General features: G+C 49.9%; 9 protein-coding genes across 9 annotated transcripts; 6 read left to right on the forward strand and 3 right to left on the reverse strand.

Annotated features, from left to right (window-relative positions):
• Positions 1 to 300: 300 nt before the first annotated feature.
• Positions 301 to 1,644, forward strand: N7496_001242 (WKF domain-containing protein; the record flags this gene model as incomplete). Its single annotated transcript, XM_056694173.1, has 1 exon — positions 301 to 1,644. One exon carries the CDS (start codon positions 301 to 303, stop codon positions 1,642 to 1,644), a length of 1,344 nt encoding a protein of 447 aa, XP_056560902.1.
• Positions 1,645 to 2,313: 669 nt separating this feature from the next.
• On the forward strand, positions 2,314 to 3,450 carry prs2 (proteasome core particle subunit alpha 1; the record flags this gene model as incomplete). Its single annotated transcript, XM_056694174.1, has 5 exons — positions 2,314 to 2,320; positions 2,412 to 2,474; positions 2,569 to 2,663; positions 2,740 to 2,952; positions 3,064 to 3,450. 5 exons carry the CDS (start codon positions 2,314 to 2,316, stop codon positions 3,448 to 3,450), a joined length of 765 nt encoding a protein of 254 aa, XP_056560903.1.
• A 2,106-nt stretch (positions 3,451 to 5,556) lies between these two features.
• On the forward strand, positions 5,557 to 6,265 carry N7496_001244 (uncharacterized protein; the record flags this gene model as incomplete). The annotated part of the gene is made up of 3 exons (XM_056694175.1): positions 5,557 to 5,569; positions 5,651 to 5,882; positions 5,974 to 6,265. 3 exons carry the CDS (start codon positions 5,557 to 5,559, stop codon positions 6,263 to 6,265), a joined length of 537 nt encoding a protein of 178 aa, XP_056560904.1.
• Positions 6,266 to 9,448: 3,183 nt separating this feature from the next.
• N7496_001245 (glycoside hydrolase family 18 protein) lies at positions 9,449 to 11,140 on the forward strand (the record flags this gene model as incomplete). Its single annotated transcript, XM_056694176.1, has 7 exons — positions 9,449 to 9,490; positions 9,618 to 9,718; positions 9,778 to 10,031; positions 10,083 to 10,112; positions 10,295 to 10,344; positions 10,414 to 10,964; positions 11,020 to 11,140. The coding sequence occupies 7 exons, from the start codon at positions 9,449 to 9,451 to the stop codon at positions 11,138 to 11,140; spliced, it is 1,149 nt and encodes a 382-aa protein (XP_056560905.1).
• Positions 11,141 to 13,319: 2,179 nt separating this feature from the next.
• ace2 (putative C2H2 transcription factor (Swi5)) lies at positions 13,320 to 15,487 on the forward strand (the record flags this gene model as incomplete). Its single annotated transcript, XM_056694177.1, has 2 exons — positions 13,320 to 13,953; positions 14,010 to 15,487. The coding sequence occupies 2 exons, from the start codon at positions 13,320 to 13,322 to the stop codon at positions 15,485 to 15,487; spliced, it is 2,112 nt and encodes a 703-aa protein (XP_056560906.1).
• A 910-nt stretch (positions 15,488 to 16,397) lies between these two features.
• N7496_001247 (DUF1115 domain protein) lies at positions 16,398 to 17,288 on the reverse strand (the record flags this gene model as incomplete). The annotated part of the gene is made up of 1 exon (XM_056694178.1): positions 16,398 to 17,288. The coding sequence occupies one exon, from the start codon at positions 17,286 to 17,288 to the stop codon at positions 16,398 to 16,400; it is 891 nt and encodes a 296-aa protein (XP_056560907.1).
• A 789-nt stretch (positions 17,289 to 18,077) lies between these two features.
• On the forward strand, positions 18,078 to 19,357 carry N7496_001248 (Gfo/Idh/MocA family protein; the record flags this gene model as incomplete). The annotated part of the gene is made up of 5 exons (XM_056694179.1): positions 18,078 to 18,134; positions 18,189 to 18,364; positions 18,408 to 18,703; positions 18,763 to 19,214; positions 19,280 to 19,357. The coding sequence occupies 5 exons, from the start codon at positions 18,078 to 18,080 to the stop codon at positions 19,355 to 19,357; spliced, it is 1,059 nt and encodes a 352-aa protein (XP_056560908.1).
• Positions 19,358 to 19,736: 379 nt separating this feature from the next.
• N7496_001249 (T2 family ribonuclease) lies at positions 19,737 to 21,283 on the reverse strand (the record flags this gene model as incomplete). The annotated part of the gene is made up of 6 exons (XM_056694180.1): positions 19,737 to 19,886; positions 19,951 to 20,048; positions 20,120 to 20,233; positions 20,407 to 20,599; positions 20,651 to 20,945; positions 21,006 to 21,283. The coding sequence occupies 6 exons, from the start codon at positions 21,281 to 21,283 to the stop codon at positions 19,737 to 19,739; spliced, it is 1,128 nt and encodes a 375-aa protein (XP_056560909.1).
• Positions 21,284 to 21,567: 284 nt separating this feature from the next.
• On the reverse strand, positions 21,568 to 23,024 carry N7496_001250 (RMD1 family protein; the record flags this gene model as incomplete). The annotated part of the gene is made up of 2 exons (XM_056694181.1): positions 21,568 to 22,548; positions 22,611 to 23,024. 2 exons carry the CDS (start codon positions 23,022 to 23,024, stop codon positions 21,568 to 21,570), a joined length of 1,395 nt encoding a protein of 464 aa, XP_056560910.1.
• Between the last annotated feature and the right edge of the window lie 20 nt (positions 23,025 to 23,044).

Genomic DNA, 23,044 nt, shown 5'->3' on the forward strand with positions numbered 1-23,044 from the left:
ATGAATCCACGATTGCACTTGTTGTGTACTTTGTAGGAAAAATAGCTGGATTTAGGTCTATAAAACCAGATACTCCATCCGGACTCTATAAACGGTCCAAGCTTATCGCGGACCCGCCCTCACGTGGATCCGGCAGAAAAAAAATAATTGACTCCGCCCTTGACAAGCCTAGCAACGACAGTCGGCCTGGTGGATTCTGCTAGGATACGAAGACAGGACTCTTTTCGCAATTGAGTCCTTGTATCGTGAAGAATTCATATCTTTGCTGCAGTACCATTCAAATCATACACAGCAGCAACAATGGCCAAAGACACATCGAAAGTCGGCGTCAAGTCGAAACACGCCAAAGAGGATGCCGATGTCGAGATGCAACAAGCTACCTCTCCGGAAAAGACGCACAAGTCCGAGTCCAAAGACAAGAAGAAGCGCAAGAAGTCATCTAGCGAGACCGACGGCGACGTGACGAGCAAGAAGAAGCGGCGGCACAACACAGACGACAAGCAAGATAAAGAGGACGACAAGCCGAAGAAAAAGAAGAAGCGAGTCTCCTTCGGACCAGGCACGAAGACCAAGGACGCAGACAGCGATAGCGACAGTCCCGCAGACGACGAACACGATGACGACGACAATGACAACGATACCTCCGAGACCGTGAAGGACGCCGAAGTCGAAGCCAAGGAAGCCGAGGAGAAGCTGATTGAGGAGATGAAGAAGCGCAAGCGCGAGAACAAAAAGGCCCGCAAGGCCGGTGCTACGTCTACAGCTTCGTCTACCTCTACCGAAAAGATTCACGAGACTCCCATCCTCGGCTATCTGAGCTGGTACTACCGTGATCGCGCGTCATGGAAGTTCCAAAAGAATCGCGAAACGAACCTTTTCAAACACCTTTACTCGATCGAGCATGTTCCTGTGCAATACAATGTTCCTCTTTTGACCTACCTGCAAGGTCTGAAGGGCGACGCCGCTAAGACACGACTGAGCGAGGGTGCGGTGGCTGTTCTCAAGGGTGACAACGCCGAATCCCCCGCCGAGTACCAAGAAGCCGTGAATTCGTTCCGGTCATTGTTGTCCGGCAGTGGAGAAGAGTTGAACGCCGCGGACTCGGTGGACGGGCTGGACGTGGAAACGACGAAGCGTCTCCGGAAGAGACAACGGGCAGAGCTGGTCTTCTTCTCTGTCACCGGCGAGCTATTCGATCGGGAGGAGGTTGTGCGCAAGCAAAAGGAAGCTGCGAAGGCGGAAGCGCAGAAGCTGAAGAAGAGGAAGAATCGTACTGTCATTGTGGATATCTCCAGCAGCGAGAGCGATAGTGACGAGGACAAGCCTGCTAAGGCGAAGAAGCCCGCTGCCAAGGTGGAAAGCAGCGACGATTATACCAGCAGCAGTGGCACCGACAGTGATGATAGCACCAGCAGCAGCGGTAGCGATTCATCAAGCAGCGACAGCGAGAAAGAAGCACCCCCCGCGAAGAAACCTGCACCGACCAAGTCCGCCCTAAAGAAGAAGACTTTCCCCAAACCTGTTGCTCCCGTGATGGAAGAACCTGCTCCGCCAGCGCCGAGCAAGAACAAGAAGAAGCAAAAGCGCAAGTTGCGTACTACGCATATTGAGATCTCGAGTAGCAGCGAGAGCGATAGTGATTGAGGATTTGTTGTTGACGTTTGACTTGGGAGTGTGGATTGCATGGGTGTTCTTTTACTTTGGGTGTTTTCGTTTTGCATATTTCCAAGCTTATACCATGATGATGTATCATACTCTAGTATCTATATGAGAATTGGCATATGATGATAGTCCTATCAGTGTGTCTACATCTACTTGTAGTTGGAAGTGGTCTTCCAGGCTTTGGGCGCAGATCCACGCTACTTGGCGGATATCTAGTCAGTTGTAGTAGAAACAGTGAAAGCTCCTCCGCTTCGACATTGAGGCTCTATAAGGCTAGAGTTGGTTTGGGAACCGAGATATATGTATGGTACATGGTAGCTTGTCAAATGCATCATGAACCGGCGGGAAATTCTCACTGAAAAGAAAAAACCAAATAAATATGATAATCTGACTCAGATAGACATTATTATTAAGTTAATTTACCTCCATTTTCTGATTTAAACTCTCTAGTCAACCCTAGTGAGTACTCAGCGGGCTGATAATGGACAAAGGCGGTGAAGAGCGCTGAAGCTCAAGCTCGAGCTTCGGCTTAGGCACCGCTGGCACGCGTCACTGGCATTTGCACCTCTCATCATCCTCCCAAACTCCGCCATTCCCCTCAATCCTGACATCTCACTTATCTCCCTATAGAAGAATTCAGATACCGCCATAATGTCCGGTATGTGCAGTCACCGCAATCTCGATGTTGGCCCTGTCGGCCAACCCCCATGACCTCAACCCCGACTAACCTCCCATCTTCTCCGCACTAGGAAGCGCAGGCTACGACAGACATATCACTATCTTCTCCGACCAAGGTCGTTTGTACCAAGTTGGTACGTAATATGAGCTCTCCCCTTCGCATTCCCGGCCGTCGTCCTACTCGACGTTCCCATCATCATAACCGCTGACCAACCTGTCTCACACCAGAATATGCTTTCAAGGCTATCACCTCTGCGAACATCACCTCCATCGGTGTGAGGGGGAAGGACTGTGCTATTGTCGTCTCCCAGAAGAAAGTGGCTGTAAGAATGATACCCGGAATCGAGATGATGGCCCCCCTTCGGTCACTCCCAAAGACTAACACCACTGGGCTCAAAGGACAAACTCATCGACCCTTCCTCCGTCTCACATGTCTTCAAGATCTCGCCCTCCGTTGGCTGCGTGATGACCGGCTCGATAGCAGATGCCCGTGCCTCCGTCGACCGGGCCCGTGGAGAGGCTGCTGAGTTCCGCTACAAGTTCGGTTATGAGATGCCCTGCGATGTGCTGGCGAAGCGATTGGCAAATATCAACCAGGTCTACACACAACGAGTAAGTATCCCAAGACATCATCCACGCGATGGAATTCAGGACACGACATTCTTTCTCTTGGGACTGGACTCCTCGGTGAACTCCGTTGGCTTACACCCTCTCTCTTGCTAGGCCTACATGCGACCACTCGGCGTGGCCATGACCCTGATCTCGGTTGATGATGAGAACGGTCCCCAGCTCTACAAGTGCGACCCGGCTGGTTACTTTGTTGGATACAAGGCGACTTCCTCTGGCCCCAAGCAGCAGGAGGCGCAGAACTATCTGGAGAAGAAGCTGAAGAACAAGGATGCGGCGCCCGGCAGCTGGGAGGAAGTTGTGGAGCTGGGTATCACGGCGTTGAGCAACGTGCTGAGTGTTGACTTTAAGAAACACGAGCTGGAGGTTGGCATTGTTGGCGGCCCCCGGACGGATGGCAAGGAGGGCACTACTACAGAGTTCCGGGCCCTGACGGAGGAGGAGATTGACGAACGGCTGCAGGCCATAGCGGAGAAGGACTGAGCGGACCTTATCCTGTAGCATGGGACGGACTGGTTGATGGGGAGGCGACATACAGATGGGGTCGAGACATTGGCCGAATAAGTCCGGCAGGGGTAAAGGAGCTGCTTCAGTAACGATGATGGTGACGTTCTATTTTTTCCCACCTTTTTTCTACTTGTTCTAGAGAAAGATCCAATGAATCATCTGTGAATGACAAAGCTCCAATGGCCCCGAATTTGCCTCTTTCCTTTCCCTTGTAGAATCTCGAGGTTTGGTCGTGTTTCATATGCAACATGTTTCCAGAGTCGGCCAGCGATGCTGTCGTACTACTGTTATGCTGCATAGCTACATTGAAAATGGCAAACGCTAGGACACTAACTCGGTATATGCTTGGCGCTTTCCATGTCCAGGAGGGAACTCTCTGTAAATCGCCCGGCTGGGGATCACTTCAGCTTTCAGCAAGCCAAGTGGGGCACGAATTCTCGCCACCGGTGTGGAGAGAGAGAGGGCATGATGGATCACACATCTCCACGTTTATCGGATCTATACAGAAATTTCATCTGTTCAACCAGTCGGTAAGGAGAGACGTACGCTTCAGCTGTGTTGTGTAAGCGCCACGGGACGCCATATGTGGCTCAGCACGGCCCGTGGCTTGGGGGCAGGGTCCGAACTATTAATCTATTAATCTATTAATCTTGATAGTTGAGTTGGGTTCGCATTCGAGCTGAGGCATCGAACTAGTAGCAATTCGGAATTTAAACGAACCTATTGCATTTTTCCCACCAAACCCGCTAAGCCTGGAAAACCCTCGGCTTTGGTCGGTTCATCTGGTTTATTTTTACTTTTCCACATCCGCTCGGGGGATCCGATCATGCAGGTCCGTCCTTTTGATTCTGGTCGGTTATAGGTCCAGGTCAACTACCGGCCCAGAATTCACTATAGCTGACAGGGGTCCCACGAGCCATGAGGTCTATGGCACATCCGCTTTTCCCTGTCAAAGTTTCAAAGTTCTCTCGTCTCCACTGGGTGTTCGCCCTGTGCGCACCAATCAGTCCATAGAACGAGGTCTTTCTTTCTTTGTTCGAATTTTATGAAATGTGAAATATGCTGGATACATAGTAAATAGTCAATTGTTGATGACGACGAAATCCATCGGTTTAGGAACTTAATCTCTGGTCTATTACTTGGTCCCACACTCGTCATGGTGCCCCTCTTTTTCGATTTCCATTTTGTATCTATCCAAGCTACCTAGTACCTACTGATTAGAATGTACGAACTCAGTGATTAAACTAAAACCCATGATTGCATCGAGCTAGTTGTGTACGAGTATGATCCTTGTGGACAACTAAATCAATTCAAGTAAAAACTACTGTACCCATACAGTAGCGTGTACTCTATACTCCACAGTCCTACCCTCCCTTTGGGACCAAGCACAGCGTACAGTAGTCTAGTCGTATCTCTGCCGTTGGGACGGTTCCTCGGGAGCTAGGCCCGATCCACCCTCGAGGTTCTAGCTGGCTGCTGGACAGACGTTTCTAAATCCCTGGGTTTTATTTTCTATTGGTGCTTTCGCTCATGCATGGCCGATGATCCTCCTGACGTTCATTCTACGCTGTCACGGGCGAACAAGCCTCTTTTGGATCTATTTATTTCTTTTTATTTTACTAATGCCTGCTCTTTAGATTTTTACTATTATTTTTTTTTACTAGAGTAGTAAATTCTAAGTGCTGACGCTGATTGGTTTTTTATCGTGATAATCGATTTTTTATTTCTTTTTCTTTTTACAGGCCCTCGCGCTTGCTTGACTCGGGCTTCTTCCTATTCCAGAAATGGTACGCTGTCATGTATGGGGTAGTGAGGAGACTTGAAGCTCTCTTCTTCTCTTTCTCCTCTCTGTTTTCTAGATTATAAAGATCGCTTCATTTCTTCCTTTCCCCCCACAGCCGTTACAGCACGTTGAGCGTCTCTCTTAGCCCTTTCCTTGGGTTCTAACGTTCATTCATCTAATTGGTCTTCTTTGATATCATTTCAACGGGCTTTACTTTACGCCTTGCACTCTCTTTCGTCGCTCTATACTCTCCTTCTAATAACGAACTACAACACCCTCAACAACCAACTCCCTACTCAATGGCAGACGGACGTAAGTAGTGATTGATCTCGCACAGTCTCCAATTGATTCAATGCCACGGCCTCGGATGCTGATTATGCAATTGGAATACAGTCAACCAGGCTCGCGCAGTGCGAGTGGCCGAACTGATCAACGACTATCGCACATTGCTGTTGCACATCTCTCAGCAGCAAGTCGACGCTTCTGCCGAGGAATACTACGAAGAAGGATTCACCGTCCTCCGAGAATGTCACGCTGCCGCTCAACGTCTGGTCAGCGCCAACTATCAGCCATGCCCGATGACGGGGAGAGGTAACGCGGATACGGAGAAAGCAGAGCTTCAAAGGTACACATACACCTTTCCCACAGTGCAATTGAGTCAATTGCAGCCAATCCCTTGTTCTACAACCCGAATACTCATACAATTCCTGGCTTAGGGTTATCACCGATAGCAGCGCTCGCCGATTCCAAGCACATAAGATTTACCTTCGAGCTGCGGCAGCACGACGATGGACCATGACTCGAGCGAACATTCTCCGCGGCCAGCGACCAACATCCGCACATGCGCCAGCCCTGAAAGCCGCACACGTTACGCTACAACAGGAATTGGGTCGCGTCACTGACCAGCATGTTGTCTCTGATCTTCGAGCTGCCGACCTGCGGGCAGGCCATTGGCTTGATGATGATCCGTCCTTGGATACGATTCTGCGCTGGATTGCGGGTCGGTAGGGACATGGGACCGACATTCCATTAAGTTCCTCATAATTTACTCTCTAGCGGTCAGGTGTCTGGGACAATTGTACGATTCTCTCTGTGGTGAAGGGGCATGTGAGGCATTTTTTTTTCTTCGGGTTTACATTACTTTGGCGGGCATGGCGCAGGTCGCAAGCCTGGCCAGAGAAGAATTGAAAAAAACGCAAGTCTGGGTTTTTGTTGAACTTGTTGAGCATGGCGACGATATACCCTGATGTCTTGTTTATTAGCATATTTTGATTTTCTTGTCTATGATGTTCTATGCTTTTACTCTGTTTTATTAGAGTCCTTTTTACGTCTTATACATTTGCTTGGGCGTTCGGGCTATTGAGTATGCATTTTGAATATTATTGTACGGTAAAGGACAGATCTTTTGCTTCATCCATCCCTTGTGGTAATTCGAATGCATAACCGGTTGTCACATCCTGAAACGGACTCAATGCAGGTATGGGGTCACTAAGCCTCTTCACTACCCACTACAATGCCTTAAGGCCCAGCGTGGGGGTATATTCGCCTCCGAAGACGGGAACAAATTCTAGAATGGCAGGAACGAGCTACAACCCTAACAGGCTCCACCATGACATTACCAAGCTCAACTACAATAGTACTCGATACATACTGGGGAACGGAAACAGAAGCCGAGATCAAGGCGCTAGCAACCCAAAGACGGTTGGAAAAAGTCAGAGCCCTTGCATCCAGCTGCTTCGAACGACGATTGGACAATTCGCGCAGACCGAGATCCAGACACCTGGGTCCCGAGGCAGACATGCCAGCTGAGAGGGAGGAGCCAAGAGGAGCCAGCGGAGAGGACTAGGGACCACAATGATGTCTGTGCAGGTAAACGTGCAGTTGACACGGCAGTTGTGTCCCTCCATGCAAGTATGGAGTACAGTCCAGCCACTAACTACATACTATGGTCTCCAGAAGTCCAACGTGCCCGAGATACCCAGTTAGATTGACCCATGGGTTTAGCGACGGACCGATAAGTCCCAGACTATGACGATATTACCGGTTACGGCTTACTGCATTGAGCCTGTCTAGTAGGTTCGTCGGTCCCGAAGATAGCATAGGTTGCATGGGACTAGCGTGGAGGTGGATTCTAACGGGAAATTGGGTTCTGCACAAGATCTAGGAGACCAACACTCCAGAGTGGCGAATATCTCAAACAAACCGTTTTTGGTGTGGGTGAAATTTTGACAACGAAGCGTAACCGGGGAATTGGGAAAAGAGTGAATAGAACCAGAACCACAGAGGGGCCGATGCATTTGTGGGAAACCCGACGGGGGTTGGGTTGGATCTGGGTGGAAGATTTCCGGGGAGGCTAAGATGTTAGTCTGCCGGGCGCTATGCCAATGAGTGTTGAGATCGGGCGTTTGTCGGCTCAGGTTCAGCTGGTGTTGGTCGCTTGTCTGCACCTTTTTATTAATTCCCTTTTTTTATTCTTTTGGGGTTCCTGATTTTCAAGGAATGAGAAATTTTCCCCCTTCTATCCCCGTTTAACCTTATAACGACTTTGTGGAGACTCATCATAGGGATTCGGATTGATTCCTGGCCTGTCAAGCCTTTCTCTTCGCTGGTCGATGGGTCCGTTTCAGCTGGGATGTGTTGCCTGAGGTTATTAGATAGTCTCAACGGTGTGTAGTGTGTACTAGGTCTATTGGTAAGCGGGTCCTGTTTAATTTGTTGATTTTTATGATTCTTTTCGTTTTAGGTAGTGACTATTGTATGATTAAATCGTTCCTGCTACTATCGAGTCCGAATGTGCTCCACCACGAGTGGTATCGTCTTTTGGCATTTCCTACTTGGTCCTGAAGAAAGGTTCTAGTCCTTGGTCCAATGGTGAGTGGGCTTGATTGACTCGTCTACTGTATCTTTCTCTTTCTATCAACAGTGTATACATGATTCATGATAACTGAGTGCCGATTGCCGGGTCTCGCTGGTGTGGCTTTTTGCAGGTCGCTAGTTTACGGCTGAGAGCACAGTTCGACATGTGGCCGTCCGTCCTCAACTAAAGGTAATTAACAATATCGGTGCTCTTTGTATCTGTCAAATTTGATGGACTCCGGTAGCCTTCATTTAGTCATTTGTGCTTCTCTCCGCACGCCCACCTCCAAGATGTCACCCAAGAGGTAGAATCCCGACATGCGAAAATATTCCAACACGTTGCCCAAACAGTCAGTTGCTAAGTGTAGTTATTGTCGCCTGATTAGCTGCCAGGTGGTGTTGAGGTACACTGTAAATGATAATTCTTTAGACTGCGAGCTTACGCTGATCCTCCTCTATCTCAAACGGAAACCTTGATCAGAGCATTCTACTCGGGAATAAAAAAAAGGTCTTTAATTGAGGTAATACATTTCGTGCCCTCGTGGTGATTCCAAATTAGTCAGACTATAGAGCTAAAGGCTCAAGAATGATAGCTCTCGTGACCTTAAATTCCATGCTCAATGCAAAACAAGTTGATCGAAACACACTCTCGGCATTATATGCCGAGCTATCACAGGTGATAGCATCTCCTCAACTGCCCTTTCTAGAAATTAGAGGGACATTGTTCTACCAAAGAGAGTGCCGGCTCGAGGATATCCTGAAAGATCTGCGGCCAGCATGACTGATCTCTCATGTCGTACAGAGACCCTGCGCAGGTGGAGATGTCACGCTGCACAGTTCCATGAGTTTGTGTGATTGCCTATAAGAATGGGCAATCTGGGGGCCATAGTATGATTGAATCTTGTCGCAAGCTGTCTGAGATCCTAGCCAGTCTACAGTACATTGTCGACATTTGTTTTTGTTGATCTCTAAATTTATACATTCTCTTCAGCCACAAGTACGGAAGCCCCGAGCCCTTAGCCCTTAGCCACATTTAGCAACACAGCCACTACGCTCTGACCAATGACGTCGTCGGGGTCTGTTATTTTTAAACTGCCAGGGTACAAAGTCCCGCTAACAGTTAGGCTGCGACATTAGGTACCCCTCCATTTTATCATTCATCAGATCCAGGGTCTGCCTCGGATTTAACAACCCTTCGGAACTTGATTACTGCAGCTATCTTTGATTGTGGCTTTCCAACTCCGGCCCATTGTATTGCTCACTGCTTTTGTGGTGTTTGTGGCTGTCCTGGTGCAATATTTATCTTTCCCTTGTACAACCACTCCGGAACCAACCATGTCGGCTGGATTGAAATCTATTGCTTACTTTGTCAACTGGGTATGTTTCTCTATGACTGGTCTGATTATTCTTATTTTCTCGACATATTACCTCACTACCTTCATGCTACGCCCGAATGCCTCCGTCGCCACGCTGATAGAGGATCCGTGCTAACCCCACGTTGCAGGCCATCTATGGGCGCAATTACAACCCACAAGATCTGCCCGCCGAGAAGCTGACGCATGTGCTCTACGCATTTGCCAATATCAACGCGGAGACTGGTGAAGTGTATGTTGGCAGTTCACATATTCCGTATCAAAATTAGAGAACTGATGACGTGTTTGCAGTTATTTGACCGACAGCTGGTCTGATGTCGAGAAGCACTACCCTAGTGATTCGTGGAATGATACCGGCAACAATGTCTACGGTTGCATCAAGCAACTGTTCCTGCTGAAGAAACAACATCGCAAGCTGAAGGTCCTGATTTCCATTGGTGGCTGGACGTACTCTCCCAACTTTGCTGTCCCTGCGAGTACTCCAGAAGGTCGGGCAAAGTTTGCCGAGTCAGCTACCCAACTTGTTCTTGATCTTGGACTTGATGGTATGTTAGATGTATGCTTGGAATGTGAATGGGACTGACTGATATATGCAGGCATTGATATTGATTGGGAGTATCCTCAAAGTAAGTATCCTTTTCAAAGGAAACAAAACACTCCTCCCAATGGAAATACCTCCCAATGGAAATACCTCCCAATGGAAATACCTCCCAATGGAAATACCTCCCAATGGAAATACCTCCCAATGGAAATACCACCCAATGAAAATACCACCCAATGAAAATACCAATCTGACACAATACTCTAGACGAAAGCCAAGCCCAGAACCTGGTCGACCTGTTGCGGGCATGCCGCGAGGTATGATTATTATGCTTGTCCATTTAACCTGCAATTTTAACAAGCTCAATGACTGATTTGAAACAACAGAGCCTCGATAGAGCCGCCGGCCCACACCGCAAGTTCTACCTTTCCATTGCTTGCCCTGCAGGGCCAAGCAACTTCTCCAAGCTCAAGCTGCGCGACATGACGCCCCTGCTGGACTTCTACAACCTCATGGCATACGACTATGCCGGCAGCTGGGACCGAAACGCCGGCCACCAGGCCAATCTTTTCCCATCAAAGTCGAACCCAACCTCGACGCCGTTCTCGACCATTGCCGCGCTCGAGCATTACATGAATGCGGAGGGTGTGCCGCCAAAGAAGATGATTCTAGGCATGCCGCTGTACGGACGTGCATTTGAGAATACCGACGGCCCCGGTGCTCCATACAATGGCGTGGGCCAGGGTAGCTGGGAGAACGGGGTCTGGGATTACAAGGCCCTGCCACGTCCCGGCGCTACCGAGCATAATGATACGGAGGCGGATGCATCCTGGAGCTACGATCATAACTCGCGCACCATGGTCACGTACGACAATGTCGAGATGAGCCAGAGAAAGGCTGCATTTGTCAAGTACCGGCAGCTTGGTGGAGGTATGTGGTGGGAGAGTAGCGGTGACAAGGGGAGGCAAGGAGGGCAATCCTGCACAGGGCAGTTTGATCGGCACCTTTGTGGACAGCATCGGTGGCGTCGGTGCATTGGAGCATACAGAAAATGCTCTCGATTATCCCGAGAGTAAGTATGATAATTTGCGGGCTGGGTTTCCCGGCCAGTGAGTAGATGGAACCTCATCGGGTTATCGATGTATGACGGCGAGGAGTTATGCATGAAAGCGGTCCGGACCGTGGAGGAGTCGTCCGTGGTGTCCATAGTCTTTCGTTTCCTTACACAACAGCATAGTGCATGCAGTCTATCGTTTACAGATTACAGTAGAACAATCGAAATTGGCGGAAGCCAGGTTTTGGTGTGATTTTTTTTGTATTCACAGTAGTCAAGGTTCCCAAGGTAGGTGCCCATCAACCGTATCATCTATCGTGAGATCTCCATAACTCGTATCATGCCTAGAAATCCATGCCCGAACTCGATAACAGAAACCTCCCGATTAGACGAAGTCCATTTACTTGGACTCGTCGAAGACGTAGGTGAGGTGGCACTTGCCGCAGTACTGACGGTTGTGCATGGCAGCCATGAAGACACCGGCACCGCACTATAAAACTCATTAGTCACTGCTTATCTTCCAGAATTCTCCCGTTGGACTATCACATACCTCGGGGGCGGGGCACTCGCGGCGCAGACGCTCGATCTTGCCATCGCCGTCAACCTTGTAGTACTTCAGGATGGCGAGCTTGGTCTTCTTGTGCTTGTGCTTGATCTTCTTGGGGGTGGTGTAGACCTTCTTCTTGCGCTTCTTGCCACCACCACGCAGGCGGAGCACGAGGTGAAGGGTGGACTCCTTCTGGATGTTGTAGTCCGAAAGAGTGCGGCCATCCTCGAGCTGCTTGCCAGCGAAGATCAGACGCTGTTGGTCAGGGGGATACCCTCCTTGTCTGTGCGGGGGAAATCATCGTTAGTCTCGATATTCGAGTTTCTGGCATTGGAGAGGAATTTGTTCTTACCCTGGATCTTGGACTTGACGTTGTCGATGGTGTCCGAGGACTCCACCTCAAGGGTGATAGTCTTACCCGTAAGGGTCTTGACGAAGATCTGCATCTTGATGAAGGCCTGGCGGTGGGATGTTAGCGACTGGATTTTGAAATTTCGGTGCGCGCGAGCAAAAGAGAACGTCTGGCGGAGCGAGCGCATGACAATGGCATCTTCCTTTCGACATCTCTAGCGCTGAAACGCATGGGTGTTGGGGCGTCCAACTCACCTCGACAAGTTGTCTTCCTTAACCTTGCAAGAGAGAAGAAATTCAGTGTGGGTGGAACTCGGTTGACGGTTAAAATCGTTGTGCGGTCACGTGCGGTGAAATATAACTACATACGGACTAGCGCAGTAGATGGGGATTAAAGATAGCCCGAGTTCCGATGAAGCAGAAATCCAGTCACATGATCTACCGCTCATGTCGGAACAAGAAACAGCCCGTATGACTAAGAATGTTGCCCATGAGCATTTTTGGTCTAGCGGTATTATGCCCCATCTGTGTTCGACAGCTCATTAAAGCCTTGTTGCCTTGCAGCCTTACAGCCTCAGGCCATGTATGACATCGACCCGCATCACGGCAACAAGAAATCAGCGCCTAAAAAGCCCGCGAAGCTAAATTTCAGCTGAGATCGGTTATTTACTATTGGCTAAGAAGGGATATCTCCATGGCGACTATACTAGGAGACCTCATCCCTACCCAGGTACGAGGCGTTGACCGCTCTCCTCACAGCACCATCGGGAGCCCTTGCAGAGTAGGCGAGTAGGGAGATGATGGGAAGCCAGGGACGCCCTCGAACAACAAGTGTATATGCGAGGCCTGGATCTGAGATACGAAAGATATTGATGGATCGTTCAAGTGGGCAGAAGTGGGCCCGCCCTTCGTCACATTTAGTCCTGCGGCTGGTTTCCCAGACTCCCATCACAGAGCGTTGCCATGCCAACACGCGGCTTGTTGATGGAACCGTGGGTGTACTTGATAGATCGCCAATGCGCTCACTGGCCCGCTTCAAGGTCCGGACCTTTACACTTATTGAGTTTCATCTCTACTCTTCTCTTCAATCCTTCAAGTTTAGAAACCTTGGACCTTGAAAAGACTGCCATTACCTCCATAACAGGGCTTTGGTCATACTCTTCAAAACCCTACACAACCCGATAACAAAAACATATCTCTATTGACGGCTGAAGTTCTCTGCTTGAGGCTCTAGCGACGCTTTCCTTTTCGTTTTCTTTGTTTTAGTTGCTGCGTTGGTTAAGTCGTGTTCACAGACTAACACCGTGACAGGGCCGTGATCACCGAGAGGCTGGATAGCCATGATTTCCACCAACTCAACGTCGCTGCGACCCGGTCACCACCGCCGTCAACTCTCGACTCCAGCACCCTTCGACGCTGCAATTATACCGCAACCCATGTCTGCAATCCCAGCGCGCCGCACGCATCGCCGGGGACAGACAATGGATTATGGTTCGTACGGTCAACAGATTCCCGCAGTTGACCGACGACATGCCTCGAAGACAGTCCCGGAGCTTCGAGACTTCTTTAACGCAAAATCAGCAGGTCTTCCTCAACAGGCACGGAATGCGCAACAGTTCCCTGCCTACATCCAACGGTCAGAGCAGTCCTTTATTCACAATGGACTCCCTGTGCCCCAACAACACTATCAATATCAGTCATCACCAATGTGGAGCCAAGAGGAATTGCAGGGACTATACTCGGCATCCGCTGCCTCGAATTCCCCAGCAACATCACTTGCCCCCGCTCTTTCGAGATCCGCTAGTGAAAGCTCCGACAAGAATGCTTCGTTGCAGAGCGCCCTCCATCGCATGCGCCAGGAGCGCAATCTTTCAATGATGCAAAGAGAGCAGACCACCGGACACCCTCGAGTGATGCAGCCACTCTCTGTTCAACCAGAGGGTATCTCACCCAAGATGAACCCTTATCTTTCTTGTAAGATCGTTACTGTTTCAACGCATGAAGAATCACCAACTAATATCGTTCGACAGACACTTCCCCCCTCACCCCGGAGTCTACCCCGATGAAGGGATCCTTTGATTTTACCATGTACAGCAATGACCAAACCCCCACCAAGTCCCAGAGCTTTTCAATCCCCCGTACCCCTGTCAGCTCCGAAATGCAGAGAGCCCAGTCCTATCAGGGCGTATCTCTGGCTAGTCCCGTGCAGCTCAAGCATCATATCCCTTCCCCCGCCGAATCGCCTTCTGTCGCCTTCGCCGAATTGGCCGCAATGCCTTCCCCAGGCTCTTGTGGCCTTTCTGATGTCGGCGAGACCCCTTCTCTGGGTGGCCGCCAAGGGCGTGCCGACTCGATCGAGTCCTCGCTCATGCCATCTGGGTCCGACATGGAGGCCGAGCCCATTGATGACTTCGACCTCGATGCTCGTGTCAAGGCGTCCGTTCGAGAGACGGGCGTCTCCAACGACGAAATCAACAAGTACATCTCCGGTCCCGATCCTAAGGACGGAAAGTGGGTGTGCTTGTGGCACGATTGCGAGAACTGCCGTTTCGGTCGCAAGGAGAACATCAAGTCCCATGTGCAGACCCATCTCGATGACCGACCCTACAAGTGCGATGTTTGCGATAAGAAGTTTGTCCGAGGCCACGATCTCAAGCGCCACCTGAAGACCCACACTGGCAAAAAGCCGTTCGCCTGCCGATGTGGTGCTAGTTTCGCTCGTCAAGATGCTCTGACCCGTCACCGCCAGCGCGACATGTGCGTTGGAGGCTACAATGGCCATACCTTGAAGACCACGAGACGTGGTCGCCCGCCCAAGAAGAACCGCCCCGATATCGAAACCCGCCAGACCAAGTCCACCCGTACCCGCCAACGCGTTGCCGAAAAGACCGAGTCTTTCACACCAATCAAGACCGAGGGTGCCCTTCTTCAGGAGGCCCCCGTTTTTGCATCGCCCAACTATGCTCCATCCAACAGCATGTCCTCATTCACGCCACCTACCTCCCCCGGCGCTAGTCTCAATGACGTCCCATCGCCACTGCCAGCTGGAAACTCGTTCTCGTCCCAATTCGAAGATGATCTGCTTCCGCCTCTGTCGCCCCCACAAATGGCCCACACTCGATATGAGCAAGCCATTGCCCAGTTCAACCCAAACATGGTTGGAGCGCCCTCTTCTCAGGAGTATCTTTACAGTGACCCTGCCCTCTCCCCTCACGATATGTCCTCGCCGCACACCGCCCCTACACTGGCCGAGTCCTCCGTGGGCTCGGAGATTGATTTCTTCATGACTCAAGATCCATCGGAGGAAGTGCAGGAAGAGTTCGGCAACATAACCACCCAGACACTGTCCAGTTTCTCAAACACCTACTCTTATGTCGATTCGTCCGATTTCCCCACCTCGTCGTTCTACACCGACATGCCCGAGAAGACTTTCTCTGGCCTCAACCCTCTAGACGATCCCTATTCGGAAATCGACTCGCTCTCCAATGAGTTCCTGGTTGATCCTTGAGTGTGGCTTACACGAATTCACGGCGACATTATATTTTTTTTCGACCAAAAGCATGACTTAGACGATGCGACTACCTTTCTTTCCTCTTTCTGGCGCGGCGCAATTTTGCGATGACACGATACGAGCTTGTACAATCTCACGATGCACGACTGAACACGCGACTCTTTCTTTTCGATACGCCCAATGACGCCGCTTTCTTCGCCGCTTGTCTTGGGTTTTGATGTTCTTCTTCTGCACATTCGGACTTTAGCGCACATGATAACGTCCCTTCTGACCAAGGGGTTCGGGAATCTTTCTGGTGTTACTTGGGCCCTGGGAGTACTGTCTATTGCTTTTCTTCCCCCCCCAATCTGTTTGCCCATTTACCCACCTGAATTTTTGTATTTCCTCTTCTGTTTCACATTTCTATTTTCCGAACATGGTGTTTTCTTTTCTTCTCCCCGGTGGCTGTTCTGCTACTTTTGGGACTGCTGGGATTGCTAGATTGCCTTATGGCGTGCTTTTTTTGTTTCTCTTTCCCTTAATGTCCTCCCCCTCCTTACCATTCGATTTGTATTTCATGGGTTCTGAATGGAATTTTCTGTAGCTAGCTATATGCGGGCAGAATTTCCTGGCGTATTCTCCATTTGCTGTAGCAAATCGTGCGTGATATTGTTAGCTTGTATTTTAGACTTTTTATCTTTCCTGTTGGCGAATGTGTCGCCAATTGCAATATACTTCTGTTACTCATTATCCATGTTAGTATCCTCGTAGACAGCCGTAAAGTCTAGTAGTCTTCACCCCTTGCGATTCAACGTAACATGAAGCAAATAAAGGCATCTAGCCACCACATCAGAGAAATCGGTATGAAATAATCAACAAGGGTGTAGAGACTCGTGTTGATTCATAACTCTACAATATACTAAGTTATCTAGAATATGACCTTTTCAAATGCCTCCTGCAACCCTTTACTCCCCAGCCAGGCCTCCAATGCTTGCATATCACCCCGATTTGCCCGCTGCCCTCCTCGCTCCCCCAACGAGTCCGTAATCTCCTCCATTCCCGAGAATACCCTTTGAACCCCCTCCGTCTCCCGAAACCGTTCACTGACTTTTTTCTGATGACTGGGGATATCACCCCAGGAATGCGTCTTGATGAAACTCATATAAGCATCGATATCCGGTGACAGACCCTCGAGACATAGTACCCCCGGTTTGCCCGCAAGCACGAAGCCCGTCAGAGAATACCCGGGTGCGAGATTCACCATGTCGTCTCTCTTTTTCCGAGTTGATAGAGAAGGGAAGTAAAACCACACTCTTACGAGTGGGCCGCTGGAGCGCGTATCTGTGTTCGTTCCTTCTGATGCTAGAGCTTGACTTTGCTTGGTCTCGAGGAAGCGGACGCATTCTGATTGGATGTATTCGAACGCTTCTAATGCATCATCTTTCGGCATTGATGAGGCGAGTTCTGCCACTTCGGCTTTGGACATCCAGTCCGGTTGTCGGAGGGAATATCCCAATGGCGGGGGCTGGTCGATTGGCTGTTGACTCTCGGATTGAAGTGGGACTGAGATGTTGACTTGTATCGTCTTGTCTCCATCTGCGATTGGTAGACAGACGGTGAGAGATATGCTTGCAGGGATCTTAGATGGCGTAGATGTTGGGTCTTGGCACCAGTCGCGAAGCTTTTCGATGCACTCTGTTGTGGATTCAGGGATTTCCAGCTCTCCGGGAGATGGGTACATCGCCGATATGAGGTCAATCGTGGCCAATTGAGACTCTATGATGTCTGCTGGTAGGAGCGATGAATTGGTTGCAGCCATTGTGGAGATCAATATGTAGGTGCTTTTGATATTGAGGAATTGGCATGAATTTGACTCTGCTTTTGAGCAGTGCGCTTAGATAGTGCAGCGGGGGGACTTCAGACGTAAAGACCAGGATCCTGGAAGTTCCAATGATGCGCAATAATTGGTGTGTGATATCTGCGCAATTGGAGTGCCTGGTGTGAGCTGTATGATTCTTTAGGTGTGGCCGACTCCGGAGTACAGTGAGTTCAGTTGGTGAATTGTAAGTCCCCACTTCGGGTAGCGATCGGCTCTGGACTTGGACTCGCCAGTTGGTTATTCTGCCAAAGTATTGCAGGTCCATATTGTAGAACCCTTTGATGATCCTGTCTTTGGTTCTTGATAGAGTAGTATCATCTAAACCATAGGTATTCAAACCATTCCTTTTCTCACCCATCAGATCCTTTGCGTCGGACATCGAACAGGAGCTAGAGCATGAGCTTCTGAGCAGCCTAAATGACGTGCCCGGCTCTGGTAATTTGCAAAATAAAGTTTAGCTACAGAGCTCTGGCCAGTCTTGATATCTAAGCATTGCAACTCAGACGGTGAGCGCTTTAGGCTAACAAATTTTGGCTTAATCGATCTTCCGTGTCGAAAGAGTTCGCCGATGGTTGCCGCCGGATCATCTCCGACTTTTGGCTGTACTCCCTTCCCCGCACTCAATACGAGTTTATTTACCGCGCAAGATCCCACTTGAGAGTTCCTGACATCTCTCAAAGGTAAACAAGACCTGCTAATTGACTCGGTAACTACCTTCAGACTAAAAAAATGGCAATTGGAGTGGCGTTGATCGGAGGAGGAATCTGGGCGAGGGAAGAGCACTTGGTATGTTGGTCCAGAAATCATTGTGGAAGACGGTGACTCATTCGCCTTTCATAGCCAGCGATACTCGCCTCGGAGCACCTGGAACTAAAGGCTATTTATTCTCGGTCGCTGAAATCTGCAGAAGATACTGCCAAGGCCTCGGGGAAGCAGGTTGAGCTGTATTCCGAGGACTCGAAGCAAGGATACAACGAGGTGCTGGGCCGGGAGGATGTCGACGCAGTAATCATAGCGTGAGTTCCCATTCAGCCAACATATTTTGGTCTAAGCTCACAGAGTCCTCAGACTTCCCATCGTTTCTCAGGGCGGTTATGTCAGCGCAGCCCTTAAGGCAGGAAAACATGTTCTGTCCGAGAAGCCCGTGGCCGAGAGCGTTGCAGAGGCGGAGTCATTGGTCAAGTGGTATCGTGAAGACATTGAGCCTCAAAAGAAGGCTACATGGAGTGTGGCAGAGAATTTCCGCTACCTCAATAGCTTCAGCTACGCTCGGGAGAAGGTTCAGGGCCTGGGGAAGATTATTGGATTCCGCGTCAAGGTCTACGGAAATATCCAGCAGGACGGAAAGTTCTTTAGTAAGACTGACTGGTACTCCCGTCTTTGCACACCTAAAAGCTAACATTCATCGATCTAGACACCGATTGGAGAAAGGTTCCTACACACCAGGGTGGCTTCCTGCTCGACGGTGGAGTGCACTATACTGCCGGACTACGCTACCTGCTCGGACCTGACACCTTCATCACTCGATTGTCCGCCTTCACAACTCTGCTCAAGGAGCATCTGCCTCCTGTTGACACAGTTGATGCAATTCTAAAAGCCAACACTGGTATTCAGGGCACTTTCCAGTTGTCGAACGGAACTACCCTAGTCGGCCCCGAATGGACCATTGGATGTGAAAACGGCAGTGTCAGTGTTGAGAATTCCAAGATCACCGTGCGAACCTTGGACGGCAAGGAAGATGTTCAAATTATCGAGGATGAGCGGACAGGCGTTCCACCCGAAGTTCGACAATGGGGAGAGGCTCTTGCAGCGGGCAAGGTAAACCCTAAACAGAGCCCCAGCCAGGCTTTGGCAGACCTTGAATTGGTGAGTTTTTATCTTGGTATCTTGTATTTTGGAATCATCACTAATATTGGAAATGCTTGCAATAGCTCGAACTGATGCTTCGTAGCGGAGCAAAGGATGGGCAGCCGCAGACTTGCCACTGCCAACAACCTGCAAACATCTAATTCAATTCCTGATTCGAGAAGGGAAGAAGAGCGAGGCAGGAGGTGCTCCGAACGGACGTGCTATATAGCCGTTGATCCGAATCAGTAACCAATTTGAAGCTATTCCTGTCCACTACGTACTGGTCCAACATCTACACGGGATCAATTCTTGGCGTGATAAGTAGGATCGCGACCTGTGTTGTGTATCACCTGAAAATACTATATAACTAAATTCTAATCAAGAGATTGTTGGTCTTCTTCATAGAATATTGTCTGCATATAGCTATACATAAGACATGAAACTCTGCTCTAAGCTATTGAATCTAATAATGTCACAAAACAGTTGGGATGATGCTATCAATAGGTGAGCAATTGGCAGAATTAGCCGCAGAAGATGCGATCAGAATCCAGCCTTCGACTTCCAGCTAATTTCAATTTCAATCAGATGCTCTGCCTCAGAAGCGAAGACGGTGCTCTGGACATGACCTTTAGGCGCATTGTCCGCGTAAAAAGTCGTGTTACCCAGGTATGCGAGTTTGTCATCTTTGACCTGTTGAAATACTAGGTTAGTATTCAATGGGACCTAAAGAGCAGAATCTTGGGATTAAACATACCGTAAACTCGCTTGGCTTGCTGACCTGGCTACCGCATTTCAAAGCATCATCTTCAAATGCGCAAAGGCCCTTGCTAGACTTTAGAGTAAAGGAATCCTCTGTGAAGTCCGAGTTAGCATGCAAAGACGAAATGAGTATTACCGCACAAAAGAAGACAAAAGATACGAACCTGACGCCTTATACACCCGGAAAGTAGCGCATGTGCCAGACGCATACCATCTTCCATAGCTGATGATACAGCCTCGTCTCTGGTTGATGGTGGATACCATCAGGTTCCCCTTTCCTGAAAAGGGAACCCCTGTCTGCGTAGGTTCCGACCCGCGCGTAGTGGTCTTTGTCGGCTCGGGCGCTGATCGCTTGGGCGGATAACGGATGCCTCGCCTGGGGCAGTTGGAAGTTTGTCCGTCTTAGATAATGTTAGCGCTTTGCTGCAACAGGAGTAATGATCCATCGAACCTGGAGGCGCGGAAACAAATCTGCCAGTTTGGAGGCTTCCTGCAATATTGAAATGGTACCAGATCTCGCTGAGGGCTCCTTGCCGACAATGCACTGTGACGGGGGCACCGTGGGCTTGCTCCAGCGCATCTTCGACATCTGCAAGTGCGTAGGTTTGGCTGTGGGATGGAACAATACCAGCCGCTGCAAGGAACTGCACAAGTGTTAAGCAATGACTATGTGATAGACTGAAAGATTAACAAACCTCGTATGAAGGGACCTGCTTAAAGATCTCGACCGACTTGTCGAAATAGTCTACTACTTCCTGCTGGGGAATGTAGTCCTCGTAGCAGTGTGTCTCCAGGGTGCTGACACAGGTGCCGTGCTTTTCCCATTCATGTTGCCATAAATGAGCATCATCGCCGCGGTAGTCCTTCCAGTACTCGGTCATATACTCGAGCAAATCTCCACGGCCAGAGTCGACCAGAATCAGCGAAATGTTGCTATATTTCCGCTTGGAATCACAGAATTGATCAAAGCCACCATTGCAATGATCAGGCCTGCCGCATGTTAGAACTGATTTGAAGCTAGTTCGATTCTAGTGCGGGGTGATGGCTTACCACAAGCCGTGGATAGTCCAGGAGTCATCGGGACCAACCGCGGGGTCCGCATCCCAGAACTGCGTCTGCAGCATCTGGCCACCGGGATAATTGAAACAGCATGTGTCCTGACCATGATATTTCGTTTGACAGCTGACCTCAGACAGGGGGCAAGATGTTGAAGCTCCGAAGGTCGGCTTCTTATCATCTGTAGCCGACGAGATCCACCAGGTACCCAACGTCTTGAGGATCTTCTGGGGTCCTGGAATCCCCAGGACCTGCTGGGCTGGGTTCCACATAGCAGGAGCTGGGTTAGTTCTTGGAGTATTCAATCAGCAATATCGAAGCAATTGTAGGTAGAGTTTATTGTGTTTATTACAAGAGAAAGTCGAGTAGAATGGAGGTTGAGGTTGTTATCGCCCCCATGGGTCAAGCTTCGATGACTAAGGCGATCATCGGCCGCAACCCCGTGATCTGGTCACGATCCATGGGAAGCTCCGCAGTGGAGACGAACGGACAAAGAGTGAAGGGGTATCTTATTTTCTATGCTACTATACAGTATGACCGGAGTTTATGTGAAACATTACACATTCTCGGCTTCAGATGATCGCTTGCGCGCTTTTTCTTCCTCCTCGTGAGCCCTCTCCTTCCACAACCGTAGCACCTCGAAGCCAACCTCGACAGCAATGAGCAGAATAATGATCCATTCAAGCCGAAGTCCATGGGTTTCACTGAGACGCTCTCGGAGTACACTTGCGATCTCCTGGGCGTAATCCATCTTTTCATTCAGAAGCTTGATGCGGATTCCCACGTCGAGAGCTCGGCCCACTTGCTCATAGTATCCCTCCAAGCCAAGCTCATGCCGACTGTCCCAAAAGAGGTCTGGGAGGGAGTCGGTAAGCTCCGAGTAAAGGTTGAGCTGTGCGCGGACGCTCAGCAGCTGGCCCGTCTTGCGAAGGACAAAGTCTCGAGTAAAGGGTAGGCGTGAGCCTTGTGAAAGAAGAGTGGGAATAGTGCGGGTTGATTCGAAATAGTTCGATAGAAGACTCTCCAGCACTGCGAGCTTGGTGCTTCGTGCCAGGCCGGACGAGAATGCGACTTTGGTCAGAACCGTGTCAACTGATTGTTGATTTGCACGCGGTGTCTCTGGTCCTTGATCGCCCGACCTAGTGCCTAGAATGATGGTGTCGCCCTTGATGCTGCTGTTTTCTCGCTGGGGATCCTCGACGAACTCGAGATCTTCCGTTTCCAAACTGTCAACATGAGCGCCTTCAGCGGCTGGAAGTAAAGTTCTTGTCGCCAAGAACGAGGTGAACCCATCCGGGAGTGCCCATGCCACTACTGTTCCAGACGGAAAAACAAAGATATCACCAACCTCATCCGATGATAGATCGGTAGTTGAAGGGTTTCCTACCCGCCGGATGGAATCGATGGGTATCTGGACGTGAACCACTTGCGGATAGAGGCCGGTGGCTAGCGGATCAGGCTCATAGCCCTTTTCTTGTAGGATTTCTCGTACTTTGCGTATGTTGAATTGTTCGGCTACGGCGTAGGCAGTGACTGTCTATAAGGAGACAAAGTTAAAAGTCAGTTCAAGTAATTATGGATCTCCCAGGGCGGGTTTACCTTGGATTGGTCAATGCCCTGCTCCTTGAGTTGGGCTTTCGACAGAAACCCATCTTTCGATCTTTGTGCCTCTACTGCAACTCGGCGCAGTGATGTTGGAGCAGCAGGTATCCTCCCGCTGTGCCGTCGCTGCTTCTGGGAATCTGGATTGTCCAATGGCCCGTCATTCTTTTTTAGCTGGTTCTGCGCCAAGAAAGAGCTGGAGGAGAAGAAGTCCTTGCGGCGTGGGAGACCTAATGCCGGTGATACATGTAGGTATTGAGTCTGTGGATACCGCAGAAGACGGCCGGTCACCGGTCGCTTGCAAGCTGAGCAGAGGGATGATTTCGCAAACATGGCGGGCGCAATGTCGAGCGAAGGAATTACGACGATGTCATCGCCTGCAGGGGCCGAGGATCCCACCCGCTTAGTCATCTCTGCTCCACCCCGAACCC

Source organism: Penicillium cataractarum (genome assembly GCF_028827025.1).
Source record: "Penicillium cataractarum strain IBT 29864 chromosome Unknown utg000001l, whole genome shotgun sequence".
NCBI classification, from domain to species: Eukaryota; Fungi; Ascomycota; class Eurotiomycetes; order Eurotiales; family Aspergillaceae; genus Penicillium; species Penicillium cataractarum.